The sequence below is a fragment of the Bufo bufo genome, chromosome 6, assembly GCF_905171765.1.
Source record: "Bufo bufo chromosome 6, aBufBuf1.1, whole genome shotgun sequence".
NCBI classification, from domain to species: Eukaryota; Metazoa; Chordata; class Amphibia; order Anura; family Bufonidae; genus Bufo; species Bufo bufo.
The window spans coordinates 55,604,511-55,626,990 of NC_053394.1; the positions used below are offsets into that span (position 1 = coordinate 55,604,511).

The 22,480-nt window shown below is 42.2% G+C and overlaps 1 protein-coding gene across 1 annotated transcript in view; it reads right to left on the reverse strand.

The window, feature by feature from the left end:
* Positions 1-21,853, reverse strand: part of COL17A1 (collagen type XVII alpha 1 chain) — a 63,709-nt gene extending 41,856 nt beyond the window's left edge. The window contains exons 1-7 of the mRNA XM_040438059.1: positions 21,678-21,853; positions 7,616-7,681; positions 5,891-5,941; positions 5,187-5,291; positions 2,818-2,961; positions 2,658-2,705; positions 2,472-2,507 (exon numbers count right to left, since the gene is read on the reverse strand). Coding sequence (XP_040293993.1) covers positions 2,472-2,507; positions 2,658-2,705; positions 2,818-2,961; positions 5,187-5,291; positions 5,891-5,941; positions 7,616-7,670 — 439 coding nt within the window. The 5' untranslated portion in view covers positions 7,671-7,681; positions 21,678-21,853. The remainder of the gene's footprint in view (positions 1-2,471; positions 2,508-2,657; positions 2,706-2,817; positions 2,962-5,186; positions 5,292-5,890; positions 5,942-7,615; positions 7,682-21,677) is intronic.
* Between the last annotated feature and the right edge of the window lie 627 nt (positions 21,854-22,480).

Genomic DNA, 22,480 nt, shown 5'->3' on the forward strand with positions numbered 1-22,480 from the left:
GTGAACACTGCTTCCTTCCTCGTCATTACACTACGTGTCATCTCCCTTGTAGCGGTGCCGTAGTGTAATTACAAGTACTCGCTCCACTCACTTGAATGGAGCTAGTACTTGTAATTACATTACGCCACCGCTACAAGGGAAAAGATGTGTCGGCAATGAAGAGGAAGCAGCGCTTGCATCATCTTCAAAGAGCTGATCAGCAGGGGTCCCGGGTGTCGGACCCCCGCTGATCAGATATTGATGACCCATCCTTAGAATAGGTCATGAATACAAAACAGGCTGCACAACCCCTTTAACTCCTTTATGAGAAGACACTTTTTAGTGATTTACCATCTTTTAATGACCTCTTGGGGACACTGACACCTTTTTTTATTGCATTTTGCACTATTTCCACTGTAACTGGTAGAGCAGATCTGGGTCTGCTAAGACCCAGCAGCTCTCTTAGGCCCGAGACATCCAATAGAGGAATCGGCATAGCCACTTCCATCTATTTACTGCATTGCGCTATGAACAGAGGAAAGGAGAAGGCAGAAATTGTATTAGGCTACTTTCACAATTGCGTTGTTGTTTTCCGGTATTGAGATCCGGCAGAGGAAAAAACCTTTCTGTTTAGTCCTCATGCATTCTGAATGGAAAGAGATCCGTTCAGTATGCATCAGGATGTCTTCCGTTCCAGCAGCATTCCGTTTTGTGACCGAACACGGGAAAAAAACGGATCCACAGCTAAAAACTATTTAAATCAATGGTAATGACTTACGGAACGGATCAGTCACCTATTGACTTTCAATGTATTTAATGACGGATCTGTTTTTTCCCGTTTTGATTTCACACAACCGCGCCCTAACGGAACAGATGCATCCTGATGTGTAAAATCAAAACGGATCAGTTCAATTCCGGTATTGAGATCCTCTGCCAGATCTCAATATCGGAATTAACAAAGCAAGTGTGAACGTAGCCTTACACTCCTTCTGTCTTCTCCTCAAACTTCTCACTGACAGCTGGGGACCTGACCTGCTCCTGATAGATTGCAGGAGCTTTAATCCTGTACCTACATGTATGGTGCTCCAGATTAAAACCCAGCACCAAGCACCGTGCATGTACGGCGATGATTTTCCTCATTTGTTGTCTGATCAATTGCACATTTTCATGGGCTAATTATCAGGAACGAGCATTCACGATCATTACTGATAATTGTCACCAAAAATGAATTTGAGCCAATGAAAACATAAAAATTTAGACTAAGCCCATGTATGTAAACACCATGTATAAAAAGTTACACATATGCCTATGGTGTGCCACACTATGAATACCTATCAAAAAACTACCAGACCGCATAAATTATAAATACATTTATTGACAATATATATAAAGGACAATCCATACATAAAGAATAGGTGCAGGGAAAGGCGGTGTCACCGCCAGTTCTGTGAAAAGGTCGGACAGATGTCCTTTTCTACCTTTTGCATGATGTTCTTTGTTTTGGTTTCACTTTGTCATCTCATTTCCTTCTCCCAGGTGTCACCTATTTAGACTAATCCTCTTTCCTTTATATTCCCTCCCATACTGCCTCACTTTGCGGTTTATACTACTTCCTGGATTGAAGTGATCACTGCTGGAGACTTCTGTTACTGCTTGTTCAGATAAGTCCTTTGATGTATTGTGTTTGCTTGCTGGCTTGATTCTAGGTGACCCTGACTCCCTCCGTATTAAGTGCAGGGAGCCGGTGGTCATGTCCCCTCACTATTATAGGGTTTTCAGGTGTCACACAGTCTAGGTACGAGGGCATGCAATCGTCTACCTCTGAGACCATTGTATGTGCTTAGCAGTCAGGGTGAACTCTTAGAGTTTTATAGGGGTCACCTTTATGCTCCTTAGTTTGGGATCAAGCCAGTCGGATGTTTATTTATAAGTTCCAGCTTTCTGCAAACAGCATCCGTGACAGGCGGCATCCACAAGAGGAAGGCACAAGGGCCATGATTCAATATAACATTCACATTAAATAACAATAAAGTGCATAGTGCCAAATTTGTCAAACATATAAGACACAGAGACACAGAATGGCGCCATCCTTGAGGAAGCACATATGGGTAACTGATTCTGTGTCTTATATGTTTGACAAATTTGGCACTTTATTGTTATTTATTGTGAATGTTATGTTGAATCACTGCCCTTGTGTCTTCCTCTTGTGGATGCCACTTTTCCTTGCGCCTATTCTTTATGTATGGGTTCTCCTTTATGTATATTGTCAATAAATTTATATTATAATTTATACGGTCTGGTAGTTTTTTTGATAGGTATTCATTTCTGATAATTGGCCTGGTGTGAAAGGACCTTTAGGTTATGAGATACCAATTAGGTATTGAATATATTTCTGTACAGTCCATGGAAAACTAGTGATACTTTTTCCCTCAATGAGGTCTTGTTTCATCCTCTGCTTACTAATACAACGTGTACCTCTAATGTGTTCTCACCTCTGCTCTGAGTACGACCTCTAGTTGAAGAGGATGCTGCAAAAAATTACAAAAATTGTTATTGATTAAAAGTGCTGCCCATAGATAATGATATTTGTCATATCTAAGTAAAATATATGCCCACCACCCAGGACAATCCAATGAATTTCACGTAAATCTTCCTCTATAGAGCGTGCAGGTACCTACCCATTTCTTTTCTGGTGTATTCTGGTGATGAGTTCCCACTAGAACTTCCTAGAATTTCAGGACACAGATATATGACTTACATATAGTACAGACAGAGGACTTTAGGCAGGTCTGTATGATGACGCAGGATCATGCGGCACCACAAGTGGGCAGTACATACCTTCATACCCCGCCTGGCGAGAGCTGGAATTGTAGGCCTTCCTATCAAAGGTGGAGTTTGGTGAGACTGATAGGGTAGAAGTTGGGGACTGTGCGAATCGTGACCCAGAAGTGCTAAGATTGACTCTCGAGCTGCCACCTGTGGCTAAAGATCAATTCGTAAACGATGTCAGGATCAATTCTTTCAAGATGTCAACAAATATTCATACTATTGAATTTTACATATGTCATTGGAGTCTGCCCACCTATCAGGCAAAGGTCCACCACCCACTTTTTCCATTGTTTTTCATGGCATTTAGTTTTCCTGAAATTTATAGTCATCGAGGGATATTATATTTTTAAAGCTGGACATAAGAATTGGAATAATCCCCTAATGATCTCTATGAACTGCTCTCTGATGGTGGATTTTGAGGAACAAGAACAGATGATGTTATTAACATGCAAGCTTTGTCCAAAGGCTGGGATGCAATAGATCTTCATAGTAATCAGAGCTTTTTTTTATACAGAGCTCCAAATCAACTACATAGCATTAATGGGATTATCTCGTGAAGGCAACGAATGTCTGTATTTCCTATTCATGAAGAAGGACATCGAAAAGGAGTATCCACCATGCTGGTGCCAGACCCATGGCTCCATTCTTGATAGGGGTTGTCTGTGGCTGCTGAGTAGTTGTCAGTAGAAGGGTCTTAGGGTCTTACTGCATACTATTTTACTACGGAGTGTATTTATATTAGTTCTTAAAGGGGTTGTCCCATCTTGGCCTTTCATGGTAAGATGGGAGAAACCCACATTAATTGTCATCTGTCAGCAGATTTGTACCTATGAAACTTGGCAGCTGAAGACATCTGTGTTGGTCCCATGTTCATATGTGACCGCATTACTGAGAAAAATTATATTTTAATGTGTGCAAATGAGCTTCTAGGAGCAACGGGGGAGTTGCCGTTACACCTAGAGGGTCTGCTCTCTCTGCAACTGCTGCACCCTCTGCACTTTAATGGGCCAGGTATGATCAGGCTTACATTGTTTGGCTCTGTCAATCAAAGTGCAGAGGTTGCAGCAGTTGCAGAGAGAGCAGAGACCCTAGGTGTAACGATAACACCCCGGTTGCTCCTAGAGGCTCATTTGCATATATTAAAAACATAATTTTCTCAGTAATGTGCTCACATATGAACATGGGACCAAGGCAGATGCCTTTAGCTGCCAAGTAACACGTAACAGGTCAGCCAGCGTGATAGGTACAAATCTGCTTACAGATGCCCTTTAAGCACCGATCCGGGTGTTAAGGAACCAGCGTAGCTTGCTGTGCTGTTTGTGTAGCTCCTATTCACTATTATGGTATTCAAAGAAGAATACTCACTTTTAAGAGTAAGTCTTCCACCGCTGGCTAACTGTCTGCAACACAGGTTTTACTATTTTATGAGCATAGGATGCTAAGCTAAGCCACAGATGCCATAATGTAGTGTCTCCTCCATCATGGCATTAATAAGGAATGGACAGCCTGGGTGGAAGACCTGTCCAGGAGATGTTTAGAGTCACCTTGAAAAAAATGTGTGATGGTTTCAAATTCTGTCCACTTTAACAAGCCTCAATGGAGGGAATTTATCAAAACTGGTGCAAAGGAAAGGAAAATCGGCTTCAGATTCCACCTTTCATTTTCCAAAAGAGCTCTTAAAAATAAAAGGTGGAATCTGATTAGTTGTTATGGGCAACTAATCCAATTTTGATAAATATCCCACAATACATTTAAAGACTTAACCAAATCAGGATTTTTATTCAGTTCTCAGCTTTGTAGGACAATGTGATATATGGAGCACAAGTCTTCCGCACCCTCTAAGACAGTGCTTCTCAAATAGTGGGGCACAGGCTCCGTAAAGGGGGGCTCATTCAGGGCCGGCCTTTGGGGTGTGCGAATTTCTTCTGTATAATGCCGGCAGGCAGGCCGGGCGGCCGGCGCGTCCCTCAGTGATGTCACGTGCCTGCGCTGCCTGCTTTATTAATGAAGCAGGCGGCGCAGACAAGTGACGTCACTGAGGGACGCGCCGGCCGCCCGGCCCGCCTGCCGGCATTATACAGAAGAAATTCGGATATACGGTACAATTAGGAGTGAGGGGGGCATGTTTAATAACTTTAAACGGCGGCGGCGGGCACACGGAATCTGTGGATGGCACAGTTAAGGGGTGGAGGTCTGTGGATGGCACTGTTATGGGCTGGGGGGGCACTGTGGATGGCACTGTTATGGGGTGGGGGGGTCTGTGGATGGCACATATATAACAGTGCCAGCCACAGATCTTCCTAGGGGGGGCATGACAGAAAATAATTGAGAAGCACTGCTCTAAGATAACATGAAAAAAAAAGCTGAATACTACTTACTTTGTGTGACGTAACTACTTCCGCTTTGTACCAGGTTCTTCTTTTCCACACCACCGCCCCCTCCCGCCTGGTAAGAAAGCTTCGAACTGCTAGAGTTCCCTCCCTCTGTTTAAGAAGGGATAGACAGATCAGAATTAGTAGAACATATAATAATCATCATTAATATGAATAATAACTTAAAGACCATCTGTCATTGTTTTTTCAAACGTCAGAATTAAATCACGTTTTGTTTTTAATTTCAAGCTGCTTATTAGGAAATGTAAAAAATTCTAACGACTTGGTCTATTGCCGAAGAAGTCTACTGGGTGGAGCTTGGTTTTTGGTGGCTTTGACCAATCATGTTTGCTGTTGCTCAGCAGTGAATGTGAGACCACATGACAAGCTAATCATCTGTCAGGATGTAAGGGAAAATGTTACTTCAAAACTTGTATAAAACTATTTTTAGTACGAAAACTTATTGGTATAAAACCAAGGGAAAGCGATGGTTGGCCTCATTCTTCCCTTGAAATAATACATAGCCTTGTTGAGTCTGCCCGCTCATAGTGGTTTTCTGCTTTGGCTAACAGTGGGGGTCTTGGGCAAAGAACCCCCATCTATCATGTCAATATACCCTGACATTGCATGTGGACAAGGGTTGTCTTGACCACCTGTTCAATACAGAATTCCAAAAATAATGCAAAAATTCCAACTAACTGATAACTTACTTGGTGGTAGAGATAGGAGTCTTGATGAAGATGTTGCTGTTTCCGTATAGGCTGGAAAACAAGAGACCATCACATACTGAAAGCATCCGTTATACAGTCCTTTGTATACTATGTAAAGGAGACTGCACTGTGACAACTCATGCACTCTTATTCTAGGAGATCATCTTTACAGACACACATCATACACATGTTTGTTTTACAGTATTACATTAGAAAAATGGCTTTGCTTTCTTTTCCCATGAACAGAACCACTCTATTCCATAGGCTGTGTCTGGTATTGCAGGTCAGCTACAATGAGTACAAGTTGTAATACCAGAAACAGCCATAGACAAGTCAATTGATAATTAATAAAATAAAGCTATATGGGAGGTTTCACACTAGAACTCTGCCACAAAATGTAGTTTACTCATCCCTATAGTGCAATTTGGGACACTGATGGCAGCTGTAGGTATATCAGGGAGAATTTTCCAAAATATACCACCAACCGAGGCTGCGACATATGCCACTGTCCTGCTCTCCTTCCATAATTCTCCCTATTCAAATTAAACAAAATTCTGATTCATTAGAATCAGAATATTTTTTAAAATTCAAGTCAAATTTCCAGAAGCGACATATATCCGACAGCTGAAGTTAGGTAAGTAAACTGCTGTCAGGGTGGGTCAACCTGCAGAATTTTAGAAATACTGTAGCTATATAGTATACATGAACTGAAAAATATATATTAAGGCTACTTTCACACTAGCGGCAAGGACATCCGGCCATCTTAGATTCTACTATTTACCAGTGTACTTAGTGCAGGGAGAGACATCAGCAGGCGCTAGGGACAGTGGTAGAAAAACCTGCTTTGTGCTAAAAAAATCGATTTACAAATGCAGGGAACGATTATTCAAGGTGTAGGGAAAGGATAGGGAGGAATCATTCCACAGCATTTATGTTGAACAGGGTTCAGTAGGGGAGGTTACAGACTGGGTAATAGGAACATTTCTAATACACCTTGCGGCACTGACTGGGGATCCAAATTGCCATTATACAGCTCTGTAATTCCAGCAAACCATTCTTGTTATTGGGGTGCACGTGCTGTTTGATACAGACATTAACAGGGTTTATTACAAGGCAATATTTCTACGTCTTATTTGCCTTGTGCGATGCAGTTATAGGTTCTAAAGCATTTTTTGGCTTGTATTAGTGGAAAAAAGGCCTTATTAGCCGTTGTGTGGTGAAGTGCAAAAATGACAGCCCTTTTTGTCGTGTATTAGTGGCAAAAGTAAAATATATTTGCTGTTCAGCGGTGCATGTCATACGGACTCATAGTATTATTTAACTTCCAAAGCAGACTCCCTATGCGTGTTACTGCAAGGTACAGTGTTCTACACCACTATAAAGGCTTACCACAGCCAGGAAATAGCAATTTTTTAAATTAAATTCGGTGCAAATATATTCGAATCAAACTGAATTTTTTGTAAAAATTCGGTGAACAGGCGAATCGAATTTTCGATATATATATATATATAATCGTTATTATGTGATTATACATTTACAGTGAATTCTAAAAACTTCCCTAGGCTCATAAAAATGTAATTAAATGTAATTAAAGGACATATACGCTGGCACCCATATGTTTACTTTTGGTTTTAAGTGAGCGATGCCTTTTTTTTCTAAAACCCCCCAATATATATATATATAACATGCATCATTTATTATAATATTTTTTTTTATAAAACTTACTTCTCCCAGTGACTTCCCCCCCGTCCAAGTAACCTTTTCTACTTAAGCTGTCCATTCCATAGTCACCTATAAGAAAAAAAATTGGCAAATTTGAGCAAATGGAAGTGAACTATAAATCTAGGAAAATATAATAATTAGAAGCTGCAGAATAGTAGTGTTAATAAATATTCACTGTAATTCAAAAATGTCCTGTATAGTATTATGCCATACATTCCTTCACCACTAGAGGGAGGATATTGTTTAGTATTTTCCACAGGCTATGGCTGACACTTCATTTCTCATTTCGACTGATAATACTCATAGACTTGTATTCAGAAACTGTTAGCTCTGGAGCTCTGTGTAATGGTATTGCCTGCTCGCCAAAACTTAAGATCCTGGATCCAGATTCTGGATATTCATTGCAATCAAATTGCATACAATGTCACATTGATCTCACCTAATAGCTATATAAAATTAAAAAGAGATTGGGTGAAGATATTAACATGAGTGTAGGCTATGGTGGGGGTGCAGAGGTAGCAGTTGAACCCAAGTTCTGATGGATTACCTCTCCCAAATGAGGTAGAATCCCCTATTACAGATTTTACATTAGGATCCAGGAGCTTTAAGGTCCACCTCTGCTGTTTTTGTATATCCCACCTCCATTTTTCTTGGAAGGAAGAAAACAGAAAGGTTTGGAAAATTCAAACTAAATAACGTACCATATTAGGCTTATATAACATTTCTATAGAGCACCCATATAACAGTGCCACCCAGTACTCAAATAAAAGCACTACACAGAGCCTACACAATAGTAGAGTATAGAGTGCACAAATAACTGACCACCTAATGTTTATGAAGATGTCCTGACTTTCCCCAATGGCAGATGTCCATGTTTCTGAATGGGGAGAGAGGAGTTAAAGTTTTTTTCCCCAGGAGTACAATATTGATGATGTGTCCTCAGTGTTGGGGATGCAACAGCATGTACCATATACATTATTGTGTATTATTCTCACTTGACCAGTAGATGGTGCTGTACATTAAGGTTACCAGTTGTGTATATCTGTAAAACTTGTTGGTCGCTCTCTCTCTCTCTTTATACCAAGATGGCTGCTGTTACAGTTTGCTGAAATGTCTTGTATGTTTGGAACTTAATCCACACAAGTAAACCAAGTTCTGCCTCATCACAAGCTACTAATGTCTTCTCTAATACATAACCAACAGGTTATGGGCCCAGCTCTAGACACTAGAAAAAGGAAAACTACAAGCAAGTAAGTGCTACATCTACGATCCTACCAAATCCTGTGTGAGGAAACAAGAGCTGCATTCAGTTCACTGAAAGATGGCAAGATGCTTCAGATATGAAGTGTACAATAGCAAAATTCAACAATACCAACTACCAGCTATGTGTCACGACTGTGACTGATCCAGACAGGTCTGGGAGGAGAAGGTCGCAGCGACTTGCTACTCGCGATAGCTTGTGAGTTTGCTCCGTGGTTCAGGGTATGTCATCTGGGTTTTGCCTTGTGAACCTTTTTGTCCTGACTGGGAGTTTGTAGGCATCCTTCTCAGGTGAGTCCTGTCTGCCACTCCCAGCTACTATATTAGTTTCACTTTCACTTGCAGTCATTGCCAGATATAGTCCTTACTTCCAGTGCTACTCTGACCTTGGAAGGAGATCGTTTGATGGTGTTGCTGTGGAGCTCTTGTCCGGTGTGGACTGTCGTGTTTGGGATCGCCTTCTCTGCTCGTGACTGGATAAGTCTATCTCTGCTGTTGTTTGTTTGTTGCTGTCTTCCCCTGTTGTTTTCCTAGACGTGAGTGATGGTGACTAGCGCTCCCATCGGCCTTTCCCCAGTCCAGTCTTGTTAGGGCGACTGAGGGTTTAGGCATCCTGCTCGCCGCACGGGTTCACACCCCGTCTAGGGTATCAGGGCAGACAGGTGCCAGCTTAGGGTTAGTCAGGGGTGGCCATTCTTTTTCCCATCCGTAGATAAGGGTCCCCCTTCCCCTCCGTCTGGTGCGACACGACTGCTGCTGGGATAGCGGTCGTGACACTATGGAAGTTTAAGCTTAAGCTTGAAATGTCATTATCCAAAGATGACTTGTGGCAGGTACTAGATACACACAGACCCAATGACAACCCGGAAGAATGGTACAGAAAAAACAGGCAAGGAAAAGCAGTCATAAGCCTGTTAATGATGTAAGAGGCAGCCCTGAATCATCCAGCAGCATTTCCAGCACTTATATCTATGCTGACTGTCATGTTTCCCTCCGGCCACCAGAGGCCACTGTGACTGAGTAAAGGAACATGAGTTGTGCTGTTTCAGAGGCTAAGAAGGAGTTAATGTGTTTTCCCGGGCTGGTGTGTGCAGGAGCTAGCTGAGAAGAAGAAAAGGACTCTGTCCGGAGCGAGCGAGTTTGACCCACAGGGAAGATAAGAAGTGATTTCTTCCTGCCTGCACTGACACAGATTAACATAGGAAGATAGGAGTGTTTTTGTTCCTGGACTGAGCTGGGGAGAGCCGTGTCCCTCTTGGTAAAGAGAAAGACAGCCTGTCTGTGGTCAGACTTATAAATAGGGACTAAACAGGAATCCCTTTCTGCCAGTTGTGTAATTGAGCAACGGAAAGTGCAGACCGTGTTCCAGAAAGAGGGTAATCGTGCAATACGGAGAATAGCGGCAAGACGTGCTACTCCTGCTGGAGCTGAGCCACTGTGGTTCCTGCACCTGCTACTTGAGAGAGGAAAAGACCCTGTGGAGCCAAGCAAATAACTGGATCAAGAGCCAGACTGTATCTGCCTGCGTATAACGGATCAAGAACAGCCCGTTGTCTACTGAACTGTGAGTGCAAATCCTGTCAGGTCATAGAATAGGGTACTTGTAGCTAGGCACAGTAGAAGTGCATCCTTGGTAGCAGGATCAGATAGAAGAATTTAGGAGAGAGTAGCCTTTTTTTCTTTTTTTGTTGTGCTTGCTGCTTTTGTGGAGCATTTTTCCTTTATGCAAATTTTCTGTAACTTTTATGTCGATTCATGTAAACCTGCTTATACTGTTTCTGACCTGAGTCAATTGCGCCTCTGGTGCAGTAGTATTGTCCTGTTATAGTTTGTCCATTAATAAAGCCGGTAACTGTTTCAGCCTCCTTGTCTGCTGTCCTGTACTTGAATCCTGCCTTGCGGTCTCTTCCTCCTCTGACCGCTACAGTGGAGGATGATCAACTCATTCATATAAGGAAAGAAAACACAGCTAAAAGTATATGGACTACACTACAAAAACGGCATGAACGTGCAAGCCTAAACAGTAAACTATATCTACTGTGCAAACTAAATAAGATGAGGCTGGAAAAAGGGCAGGAAATGGGTGAACATGTAAAGGCTATGCTAGAGATTGTAGACTAGCTTGGTGCAATAAGTGAAGAAATGAAAGACAATCTTATAGTAGCATTACTGCTATGCAGCCTTCCAGAATCATACAGTGCCCTTAAAAATGCTCTAGAAAGTAGACCGGAAACTGAACTGTTCAATCTGGAAAGCTGGGAAATCGGGAGCTACCCACAAGAGAAAGAGCTAAAGCGGTCATGAAAGAAAATGAAAGTGCATCATGGAGTGGTACTTTTAAAATGACTCAGAATAGTACCTCACACGGATGGTACATTGATTCAGGGCAACAAGTCACATGACAAGCGACGAGACATTTTTCACAGAAATTGATTTTAGTGTAAAAGACAGTCTTCCTAGCAAATGGAAAAAGTATTACAGCGGAAGGCAATGGTCAGGGGTTTCTGAACTGCAAAACGCCATCAGGGGGCATGCAGAGCATCCTTGTAAAGAATGTTGTGTATGTTCCAAGTCTAGAAGGAAGCTTCCTATCAGTTAAAACCCTTGCAAGCAATGGACTTACTGTCCAGTTCAGAGGTAATGAATGCACAATTCAAAATGGAAAGCAAATTCTAGCAAGAGGAAGGTTAAATGAACATCTGTACAAACTCGTCACTGAAAGTGAGAAGGCTAAAGCGGCAACTCATAACCCACATGACAAGTACATCCACCTATGGCATAAAAGATTGGGGCATCGAAACCCAGAGGCTATAAAGGACTTTGCAAAGAGAGGTCTATCAGAAGACATGAAAATATAGCCTTGTCACACACTCAGCAAGTGCACGTGTTGCATCAAAGCAAAGGCCACCCGAACCTCTCTTCCACAGACCAGTCAGATAAAAACCACTAAACCCATGGAACTGATACACAGTGATGTGTGCGGACCAATGAAAACCACCACACCCAGCAGGAACAGATATTTACTGACTTTCATCAACGATTATTCGAGGTACACAATAACGTATCTAATGAAGCACAAAAGTGAGACATTAGAAAAACTTCAAGAGTTTGTAGCTATGACAAGCAACAAGTTTCAAAGGAAACCTGAAATAATACGCACTGACAATGGACGGGAATATATGAGTACAGAGATGGAATCATACCTAAAGAAACAAGGTATTATACACCAAACAACTGTACCATAGACTCCTGAGCAAAACAGCGAAGCAGAAAGAAAGAATCGCACTCTTGTAGAAATGACCAAATGTATGATTTCAGACGCTGCCTTACCTAACAAATACTGGGGAGAAGCGATAATGACTACAACCATATGAAATGTGGAAAAATCAAAACCTAACGTAGGGCACATCAGAGTGTTTGGCTGTAAAGCATATGCCTACATTCCAAGTGAGAAACGCTCCAAGTTGGAGAACAAAGCCATAGAAGGCATTCTGATGGGCTACAGAGTAAGGGCTCTTTCACACCTGCGTTATTGTCTTCCGGCATAGAGTTCTGTCGTCGGGGCTCTATGCCGGAAGAATCCTGATCAGGATTATCCTAATGCATTCTGAATGGAGAGTAATCCGTTCAGGATGCATCAGGATGTCTTCAGTTCCGGTACGGAACGTTTGTTGGCCGGAGAAAATACCGCAGCATGCTGCGCTTTTTGCTCCGGCCAAAAATCCGGAACACTTGCCGCAAGGCCGGATCCGGAATTAATGCCCATTGGAAGGCATTGATCCGGATCCGGCCTTAAGCTAAACGTCGTTTCGGCGCATTGCCGGAGCCGACATTTAGCTTTTTCAGAGTGGTTACCATGGCTGCCGGGGCGCTAAAGTCCTGACAGCCATGGTAAGTGTAGCGGGGAGCGGGGGAGCAGTGTACTTACCGTCCGTGCGGCTCCCCGGGCGCTCCAGAGTGACGTCAGGGCGCCCCAAGCGCATGGATCACGTGATCGCATGGATCACGTCATCCATGCGCATGGGGCGCTCTGACGTCATTCTGGAGCGCCCCGGGAGCCGCACGGACTGTAAGTATACCGCTCCCCCGCTCCCCGCTCCTACTATGGCAACCAGGACTTTAATAGCGTCCTGGGTGCCATAGTAACACTGAAAGCATTTGGAAGACGGTTCCGTCTTCAAATGCTTTCAGTACACTTGCGTTTTTCCGGATCCGGCAGGCACCTCCGGCAACGGAAGTGCATGCCGGATCCCAACAACGCAAGTGTGAAAGAGGCCTAAGGGATATAGAATCCATTGTCCAAAGACCAACAAGGTCACAGTAAGCCGCAGTGTTTATTTTGATGAAAGCGAAGCACCAGATAATACAATTCTTGAAAAATTTGGAGAATATATGCATGCTGAATCAGCAAGAAACGCTGAACCATACGGAGCAGGACAAGAGCCAGAACAAGAAGTGGAACTTACAATCAACGAGTCAGTAGAGCCCACTGAACAACAAGAAATCAGAAGATCCTCTTGGATGACAAAAGGGATACCACCCCGCAGGTTATCATACGCTGCTAAAACACATCAAACACAGGATGCATAAAGCTTACACACTCTGATAAGATTAACCCAAGAACCAAGCACATTGATGTAAGATATCATCTGCTCAGGGACATGAGAACAAGGAGTTATCGACATCCAGTACTGTCCATCAGAGGAGATGACTGCAGACGCACTCACCAAACCTTTGCCAAGGGAACATCATTGTTTTCTACAAAAGAGACTGAATGTCGTATAATTATGCACATGCCGTTGAGAAGGAGTGTTGGGGATCCAACAGCATGTACCATATACAGTATTGTGTATTATTATCACTTGACCAGTAGATGGCGCTGTACATTAAGGCTACCAGTTGTGTATATCTGTAAAAGCTTGTTGATTTCTCTCTCTCTTTGTACCAAGATGGCTGCTGTTACAGTTTGCTGAAATGTCTTGTATGTTTGGAACTTAATCCACACAAGTAAACCAAGTTCTGCCTCATCACAAGTTACTAGTGTCTTCTCTAATTCATAACCAACACTCAGAACCGGTCATTAATATTAGACACCTGGCACCCCCGCCCATAGTGCTGTATGTACATTGTATAGCGGCTGTGCTTGGTATTGCATGCCAGGACCATTCACTTCAATGAGACAAAGCTGCACATAGGGCAGGTGACCAATGAAGAGGGCGTCACTGACCTAGGAAGAGGCCGCAGCTCTCAATGGAGCACCATGGCCTCTTCAAACAGCTGATCGGTAGGGATGCCAGGTGTTCTATCCGGAGCAAAGGTCATTAATACTGTATTCCTGGAAACCCCCTTTAGGAAACTTTTTCATGGGACAAGCATTAGAACAATTATTGGGAACAATAGCTCGTTCCGAATAACTACCCTACGTAAATGTGGCGCCAGTCACGCTACGAACGAGCAAATGCTCATTCATCGGGTGATTGTTTACGGACAATGAATCCTTATGGGGACAAGCAATCAAAGTAGGGATCACTTGTCCCCATACAGAAGATTGATTGCCGCATGCAAATGCAGCTATAACCCTTTACAATGATCAGGCAATTATCATTCCTTCCCAATAATTGCCTTTGAATCGGCAAGTGTAAAAGGGTCTTTAGCCACTGCCAGACCCCTCTAGCAGGGGCTAATCTCACCTAAGGATAAAAGGATCGAGCATGATGAACTCTAACACCCCAATCCTTCAGTCTACCAACATCTGCTATTGGTGGAAAGTAAGGACACAGCTATGCACGTCAGATGGTCAACTGGTCCTGCTGAACTCACTTAGTAGGTTCAGTTTGACATTAAACGGGTTGTCTGAGAGTTTGATATTGGTGGCCTATCCTCAGGATGAGTGGGGGCCTGACGCCGGCTGATGATACGTTTGAAGAGGCTGCAGCACTTCGGTGAGTGTGGTGGCCTTTCCGTAGGCCAGCGTCATCAATCTTCATTGGTCAGGTGGCCTAAGAGCGGCTCAGTCCCATTCAAGTCAATAGGCTTGGACTGCAATGCTGATCATGGCCACTATGCAATGTACGGCGCTGCTCTTGGTGAGCTGTGAGGAGGAGGTTCATGTTTCAAAAAAATTATTTTCTGTTCTATAAATCATTAACAGAAAAATCTTCTTCCATAAGAACAAGTTTCAACACTTGAGCTTTCTGTAGATTTGGTGAACTGTTGTTTTCCTGGGTTTATTAGGCTTACTGTACATGGAACATTTTTGCGAAGTGAAGACATTATTTCAATAGAGAAAGCGTCAGTGATCTCAGACACGTTGCGTGATTATTATAATCTTCAAAATATACTGTTCCTGCAGGCGGTATACATGCAAACACATGAGTGTACGATTACACTGTAAAACCCCTAGTTATGTGTCCGGGCTATAGTCATTAAAAGCATAGCTCAGAGCAAAGACTGAAAGCTGATATTATTCGGGAGGGGAAGGTGGTTTTCGTGGAGGGGAAGGTGAGTGACACAAAGCCCTATTTTATAGCACGTAGTATATCTTCCTGGATTAGTGATGGGTGCTGGTACGTAATGGTAATAAAGCTGAAGAATGGATGTGATCCCTTTAAGTCGCATGCTCCTTTAATGTTTTATAAGGCCAAATTAGTGCAGAAGGTAAAAAGAATATCACGTGTCAATCAAAGAACTGCTATACATAACAATAGGTAGAGATGTAGCAGGGCTGACTTTGTTTTTCAAGGTTCTTAAACAACAAAAGCCTGATTAATATTGCAAAAAGAGAAAGGGTAAAGCCTGGCAAGCTGGAACTAGAGACATGTTTCCTGACATTTCTGTGGTTGTAGTAATTACTTATATGCCATTCAGCTCGAAACAGGATTGGCATTATGCTAGCACGGGAAATACTGAACTTGGGAGCAATCCCACTCCACATCTGAGATTGCATTATTAATCAGATTTTTCCAAAAGTATATTTAGATGGCAAAGTTTTTTCCTTTTGGACCCTATAATAATTCCATGTCAAACTCATGATTGCTCTATATATTCGCAGCCAGAGGTCATGTCTATTAGACCAGGTGTGACATTACTTTGTGACACCACAATTTTCTGCTTATTTTTCAAATACTAATACTAGGAATGCTGCACAATGAATGGAGTCATCCCATAGTTTGCATTTTTATAAGGATTTATAATTGTATTGTTAATTTTCATTTTTTGTTATCAGTCGTGTGATTTTTAGGTTTATTTAACAGTTGTCCTGCAGGACATGTACACCAGGTTATCTTTCACATAATGTACAATCTTGCAATAATTTTGCCTACATTGGAAAGCTACACTCCATACCACACTCAATGTCGACCACTGTCCAAGATGATAAAAATGTGACTATTATGCAGAAAAATGAAAAGTAACGTAACTCTCAACTTTCCTAAACCTCTCCTAGACATTGAGATGTGCTACTACTAATAAAGGGACCTGCCATTCAGCTATATTGTATTGGTTCTTTGTACGGATACTGTAATTTTCAAGATGTACCTGATTCAGGCATTAGATGGAAAATATGGAATAATGTTATCATAGAAACTTGTATATTTCCCTTCACAGGCGTAAGCCTGGAGCTCCTCAATGCATGATGTGAAACAGGTTTTCTCCATCCTCCAAGCATACTGGTGTCTTCTATCACTTTTAGTGGGTGTTTACCGGACTCCAGCAGGCACGGCCATGTCTAAACCTACTAATAGTTCAAACAGTACATCCCAGAGTCTTTTTGTTATTGCACTGGTCCTCAGACCTCTTGGGTTCTTTGCATTCATGGTCTGGATTTCTATTATTAAGACTTTCACACTCCTTATCTATAATTGTCACAACAATTTACTGCTACAACTGTTTACTCCTTCACTCAGATTAATCTGCTTTACTTGCTTCATCTACCTTATTCCTATGTATTTTGGTGTATAAATATGTGATGCTTAAGTTACTGTCTGAAAAGACGCCTGACGAGGAGGCCTAAGTAGTCTTGAAACCTTTTCAGCTAGCCATTAAAACATATCAACCACATTTGAAGAACAGTCACACTGAGCTTTCATGTATAAAATTCTGTGGCGATTCGTTGCACAATATATTGTTATATAGCTCAAGATATCCCATACAAGATTCCATATTACCCACATAGGCAAAGAGGTAATAGAGTTGTCATAGAATTACAAGTTATGACCTATCCAACTGTCTGATTGATGGGGGTCTGACCACTTGGACCTTCTCTGATCATGAGAATGGGGGTCCCAAGCCCTTTGTTTGAAAGGAGTGACGGTTGAACATTAACACTGCCTCTCCAAATTAACTGTATGGGACTGCCGGAGATAGCCAAGCACTATATTTGGGAATCTTTGACAGTCCCATAGGCTCTGAATGGAGCAGTAATGTGAGTGCACCACCGTCACTCCACTCAAATAGAGTACATGGGACCCTTGCTCTCAAGACTGGTGGGGATCCCAGCAGTTGGATCCCCACTGGTCAGACACTTATCACCTATCGTGAATTTTGAGAAGAGTAGCAGGCTACTATGCAACAGATACCAAGATCCATAGCACCCTGGAAGACCATAGGCTGGCAATACCAGTGTTCCAGTGTTCTGTAGGGCGCAGGCTTATTCCAGCTACATTCCTACCCGCCCATCCCTCTGGCGATATTTAAGCATCAGGAATGTATCTTGTTTTTATTTTTGTGTCTTCATTTTTCATTAGTACTGGAACCCGTTCATAGGTATAATGTCTGAGCAAGCGCTCACTGGTTTACTGGAATGTAGTGGGAGTTGATGACCTACTTAAAAGAATATTGTAGATGACGGGACCCAAGTGACAAACTTAAAGGGGTTGTCTCATTTCAGCAAATGGCATGTATCATGTAGACAATGTTAATGCAAGGCACTTACTAATATATTGTGATTGTCCATATTGCCTCATTTGCTGATTTGATTCCTTTTTCTATCACATTATACACTGCTAGTTTCCAGAGGTTACAACCATCCTGCAATGCAGCAGCAGTGGACGTGCTCGCCTACTATAGAAAAAGGCACCGGCCTTTCTAGTGGCCGGGAACATGGGAGCGCGCATAGGCACACATGTGCACCAGCTCACGTCGCGGCCTCCTCATATCTGCTCTATAGTGGTGGCAGTAATAGATCACTCAGTTTTATTTTCTATTCTGTATGTAGCACTTCCTGTCGCTGTATCCAACCAAACCCATGATGCACTTCTCCTTTCTCTGCCACAGCTCCAGCACTGCCCAATGCCAAGCTAGTTTATAGCTCCTCCCACCCAGCTAATTCCATAGACACTCCCCTATCACTGCCCCACCCATGGACATAGCATCACAGGAAAAAAGACAGAGCTGCAAGAACATGGTCATGTGACCACAGCCCGAAACGGGAGCAATAAAGGTAAAATAAATACAAAACAAAATTACAGGATGTTGATGCAAACTGGAACACCCCTTTAAGAATAACCCTTATTGCAACACAGAGCTCAGACAGGAGCCACGTGGGATCAGTGGGTAAACTCTCAGTAGATTTTTTAGTTTTTTACTCACATTTAGGGCCAGCTGGTAACATAAATGAGCTCTTACCCTAGGCTGTATTTCACATAGGACTACAGAATATACATGACCACCACTGATACCCTAACTCATAAGATCCTACAATGTCAGAGAAAATGGAGTTTAAGTTGAATATTTCTTTTTTTTTTACGTGGCTATTCTGTTGGGCTCAGTTGACCTATTGGGAGTCCAGGGACAGAATATACAGAAGCTGTCTATCACTGCAGCATCTATGTCTACTACTGCTCTACCGGATGCATTATATTCTTTAATATTATGACCACATATATCCATGGAATCCTGTACAAAGATGGCCCTCATTCAGATGGGTTTATTTTAGCTGTGTGTAGCAGTCTGTATTTTGGATGTCACCTCCACCATGGGGGTCTATGGTGCTGTTAGTTTGGTTCACTACATCTTTGGGGTCTACAGGTGTTACTGAGATAATGGGTAGGTTGCTGTTGTTGCTCATTGTTTAATCTACAAGCCTAGAACAGGACACATCATGGCTACATCCCTGATCACATCTTCATCTTTTTGTTTTTTTTAGCATATCTACGTGTTAGGATGAAACAGAAGCCTCACTGTTTCCCGATGTAGAATGTGGTTGTCGAAAAGTGACATAATGCTTCAAACTTTTAGCGCTTCCCGTGACCCTGAAGTAGCTGAATCTAGTGAATACATTTCTCTGGGTGGACGTGTTAACAAGTACAAATATGAAGTACAAAAATGTACTGTGTAATAAGAAGCTGACAAATGAGACATAATATCTAAAATCAACTTTTATTAACTATTAGTTAACTTTCTTTTTCTTCCGTTAAAAGATAAATGAGCTGCTTTAGTGCGGGACAATGTAAACGGCACCTCCTGGGTTGTCTTTCAATTTCAATTCTTGCCCACCAGGACCAAGATCTGACTTTCACACAGTCCTCTACCTAAAGACGAATACTGCAATGTGCTCCCACAGGGCATATGAAAACAAGTTGCAAACAAGTTGCCTAAATGAATAAGGCTCAAAGTTCTGTGCAGATCCATTTCCTATTATATCTTTAGGATGGTTCTCCTTAAAGAGACCAGCTTGTGTATGGAGACTTATTGGCAATGCACCGTGGGTAAATACTATGCACAGACATATCTCTCAGAAAAAAAGAACCATCTTGCTAGCGCTACCTATTGGAAGTGGCTCCCTATGAGTCAAAGTCCAACTTTTTAACAAGCCTTGGGACAAGACAAGTGAAAATACAGTAGCCAAGCCAAATATCCATTCATAGACGGCTGTTTTCAGGTGCTTGTCCCTCATCGGTGTGGAGTAGGATGCTTGCTGAGTGTGATGAGCTTAGGCGGGGTGCTGAATCTCCTTGAAAAGGCCAGCTAGCTGTGTATAGCGACTTATTGGAAATGCTACATGGGAAAATAATATGCAAAGAGGTATCTCCCAGGGAAAGAGAACCATCTCTCTAGTGCCACCATGGAACATTGCCATTGTCTCCTTACACAACTGGTCTTTTTAAGAAGAACCAGTACCCTACCTAAGCAGCATCCAAGGCATTGCATCCAGCCAGACAGAATCCTACTCCATACTGATGAGGGGCGAGCCCCCTAAAACAGCTGTCTACGGATGGATATTTGGCTTGGCTATTTTCCCTTGTCATGTTTCAAGGCTTTTTACAAAGTCGGACTTTAAATAATAGGAAGCCACTTCCAAAAATGGTGCTAGTGAGATGGTTTTGTTTCCCTGGGAGATACCTCTTTGCATATTATTTTTCCATGGAGCATTGCCAATAAGTTTCCATACACAGCTAGACTCCTTAAGGAGAGCCAGCACCCTACCTAAGCTGCATCCAAGGCATCATATCCAAACCAGGCAGAATCCTACTCCATACTGATGAAGGGCAAGCACCCCGAAACAGCTATTTACGGATGGATATTTGGCTTGGGTGTTTCCCTTGTCATATCCCAAGGCTTGTTAAAACATCAGATTTTGACTCATAGAGAGCCACTTCCAAAAGGTGGCATTAGCAAGATGGTTTTCTCTCCCTGGGAGAGACTTCTTTGCACCCTATTATATCTTTATTAGAAGTTTGAGTGCCAATTTTCTTCAAATTCCCGGTAGTTCAGTAGTCGCCACAAGAGGGAGCTAAGCAGCTTACTGCATATTGTTTTCATAGTGAAGCCAATGTATAAATGGTATGCAGATAGCTGTTAGGCACCCTCCAGTGGTGGCATAATTTTTTTTAATTTTAACCCCCAGCACAGAACTTTAGACCTATTTTGGTAAAAGAAAACAATGATGTTCTTTTAGATTTAAGTAATGTCAGGATGGTGACGATTAATAAAAGGCAGTCTAGCCATGAAATGAACCCAAATAATGACTCCCATATTTGAGTAATACAAGTCAGCAGTCCATATTTACTTGGCATTATGTATCAGTTATGACTGTGACATGACACCCAAAGTATAAGATAATAAGGCAATTTCATTATGTAACTATATTAATCGTTTGCTGTACACATGCTGATGATTAATTGCATGTCGATTGCATCCACGGCGTATCACACAAAGTCATTGCTAGGCTATTCTTCATCCAGGACAAAGATTCAGTTGACTGCCTCATCACTGGTCAAAGCAGAGCGGCTTGTTGGAGAGCCCCCCATCCCAGCACATAACACCCGGGGGTGCCTGCTCCATCAGCGCTCCCCCGTCCAAGCTAAGCTCCTGAATAACACATTAAATCTAAATGCATTCACGTTCCTTTTCTGTGATGTGGATCAGGAGTGATGCACCAATTACAAACACAAATAAATGTTCTGTTCTCAAGAGCTTACATTCTCTCCGATAAACCTTATGACCATAACAATACAATCCGTAACTCCACATAGAAGATCATGCAAGATCCATATTTACAACCTAGAAAAAAAATCACCCCGTCACAGCAAGGCACAGCAAAGGAAATAGTAGGTTCTAAAGTCCAGAATCCCTCCCATTGATAACGCCAGCTTAGTAAATAATCAAGAATGTGGACAAGAAGACAAATATGGGCATGCAGCCACCAGGACAAGACGACTGCAGTGTCCAGGCTGGAGGTAACATAACCAATGCTTGGAGCCATTCAAGACCATATTGTCCTACTGAAGTGATATGGTTGTAAGTTGCCTCTAACTTCACTAAAGTGCAAAAAAAAAACTATATAATCAATATCCAGTGCACCTACCTTGTGTGTTCTGATGAAAAAAGAACCTCTGGAAACAGATGAGCCCAAATTAATGTCTGCCTCCCAAAATCTTTTCCTTTTTATAACTGTCCGCCCTCCTCCACTTGTTTATCCGTCCTCTGAGGTGTGTTGAGGCTGACTGATGCTTCAAGAATGTTCCCTTTTTCTCTAATTCAGTCTTGTGTCTCCCATTCTCCCAGGTCCCTTTACTTCCAGGCAAGTCTTGACAAAGGTGTGGCATGGTTTTAGGTTTTTTCTTTTTGGTCCCACCCTTTGACTCAGTCCAGTAATCTGTAAGAGGAGAGAGAAAAAAAAAATCTCTGCCTTCAGGATGTAAACTCTGAGCGAAGCTACACCTGCCTGTGATTCAAGGTTCAGCCAATGGTGCGAGAAGAATAGAAACATTATACTTGGAGAACCCGATATTTCCGTGTCAGAATTCTCAAGTGTAATAATTGGATTCCACATATGTACACTAATAGTACTGGGAACAGTACACGTGTCTGTCCTAATAGGAGTTGTAGTCATCTACAACTCTTGATTCTTAACGAGTTAAATAAACAATGGCAAGAAACTTTTAATTCACTTTTTTTCAATGGCTTTTGTGTCTAGAACTGCCTCATCTGTAGATAATGGTACTGAGAAGCAGAGACATTCCACCAAACATTGTATCTCCTGTACTAAATATTCCCATATCTACAATAGATGTTTACTGGAACTTACAGAGTTATATGGGATCAATTATATGAAGACTGCATACATCTCCAATACATACTTATATCTATCATCTGTATTATCTCTTT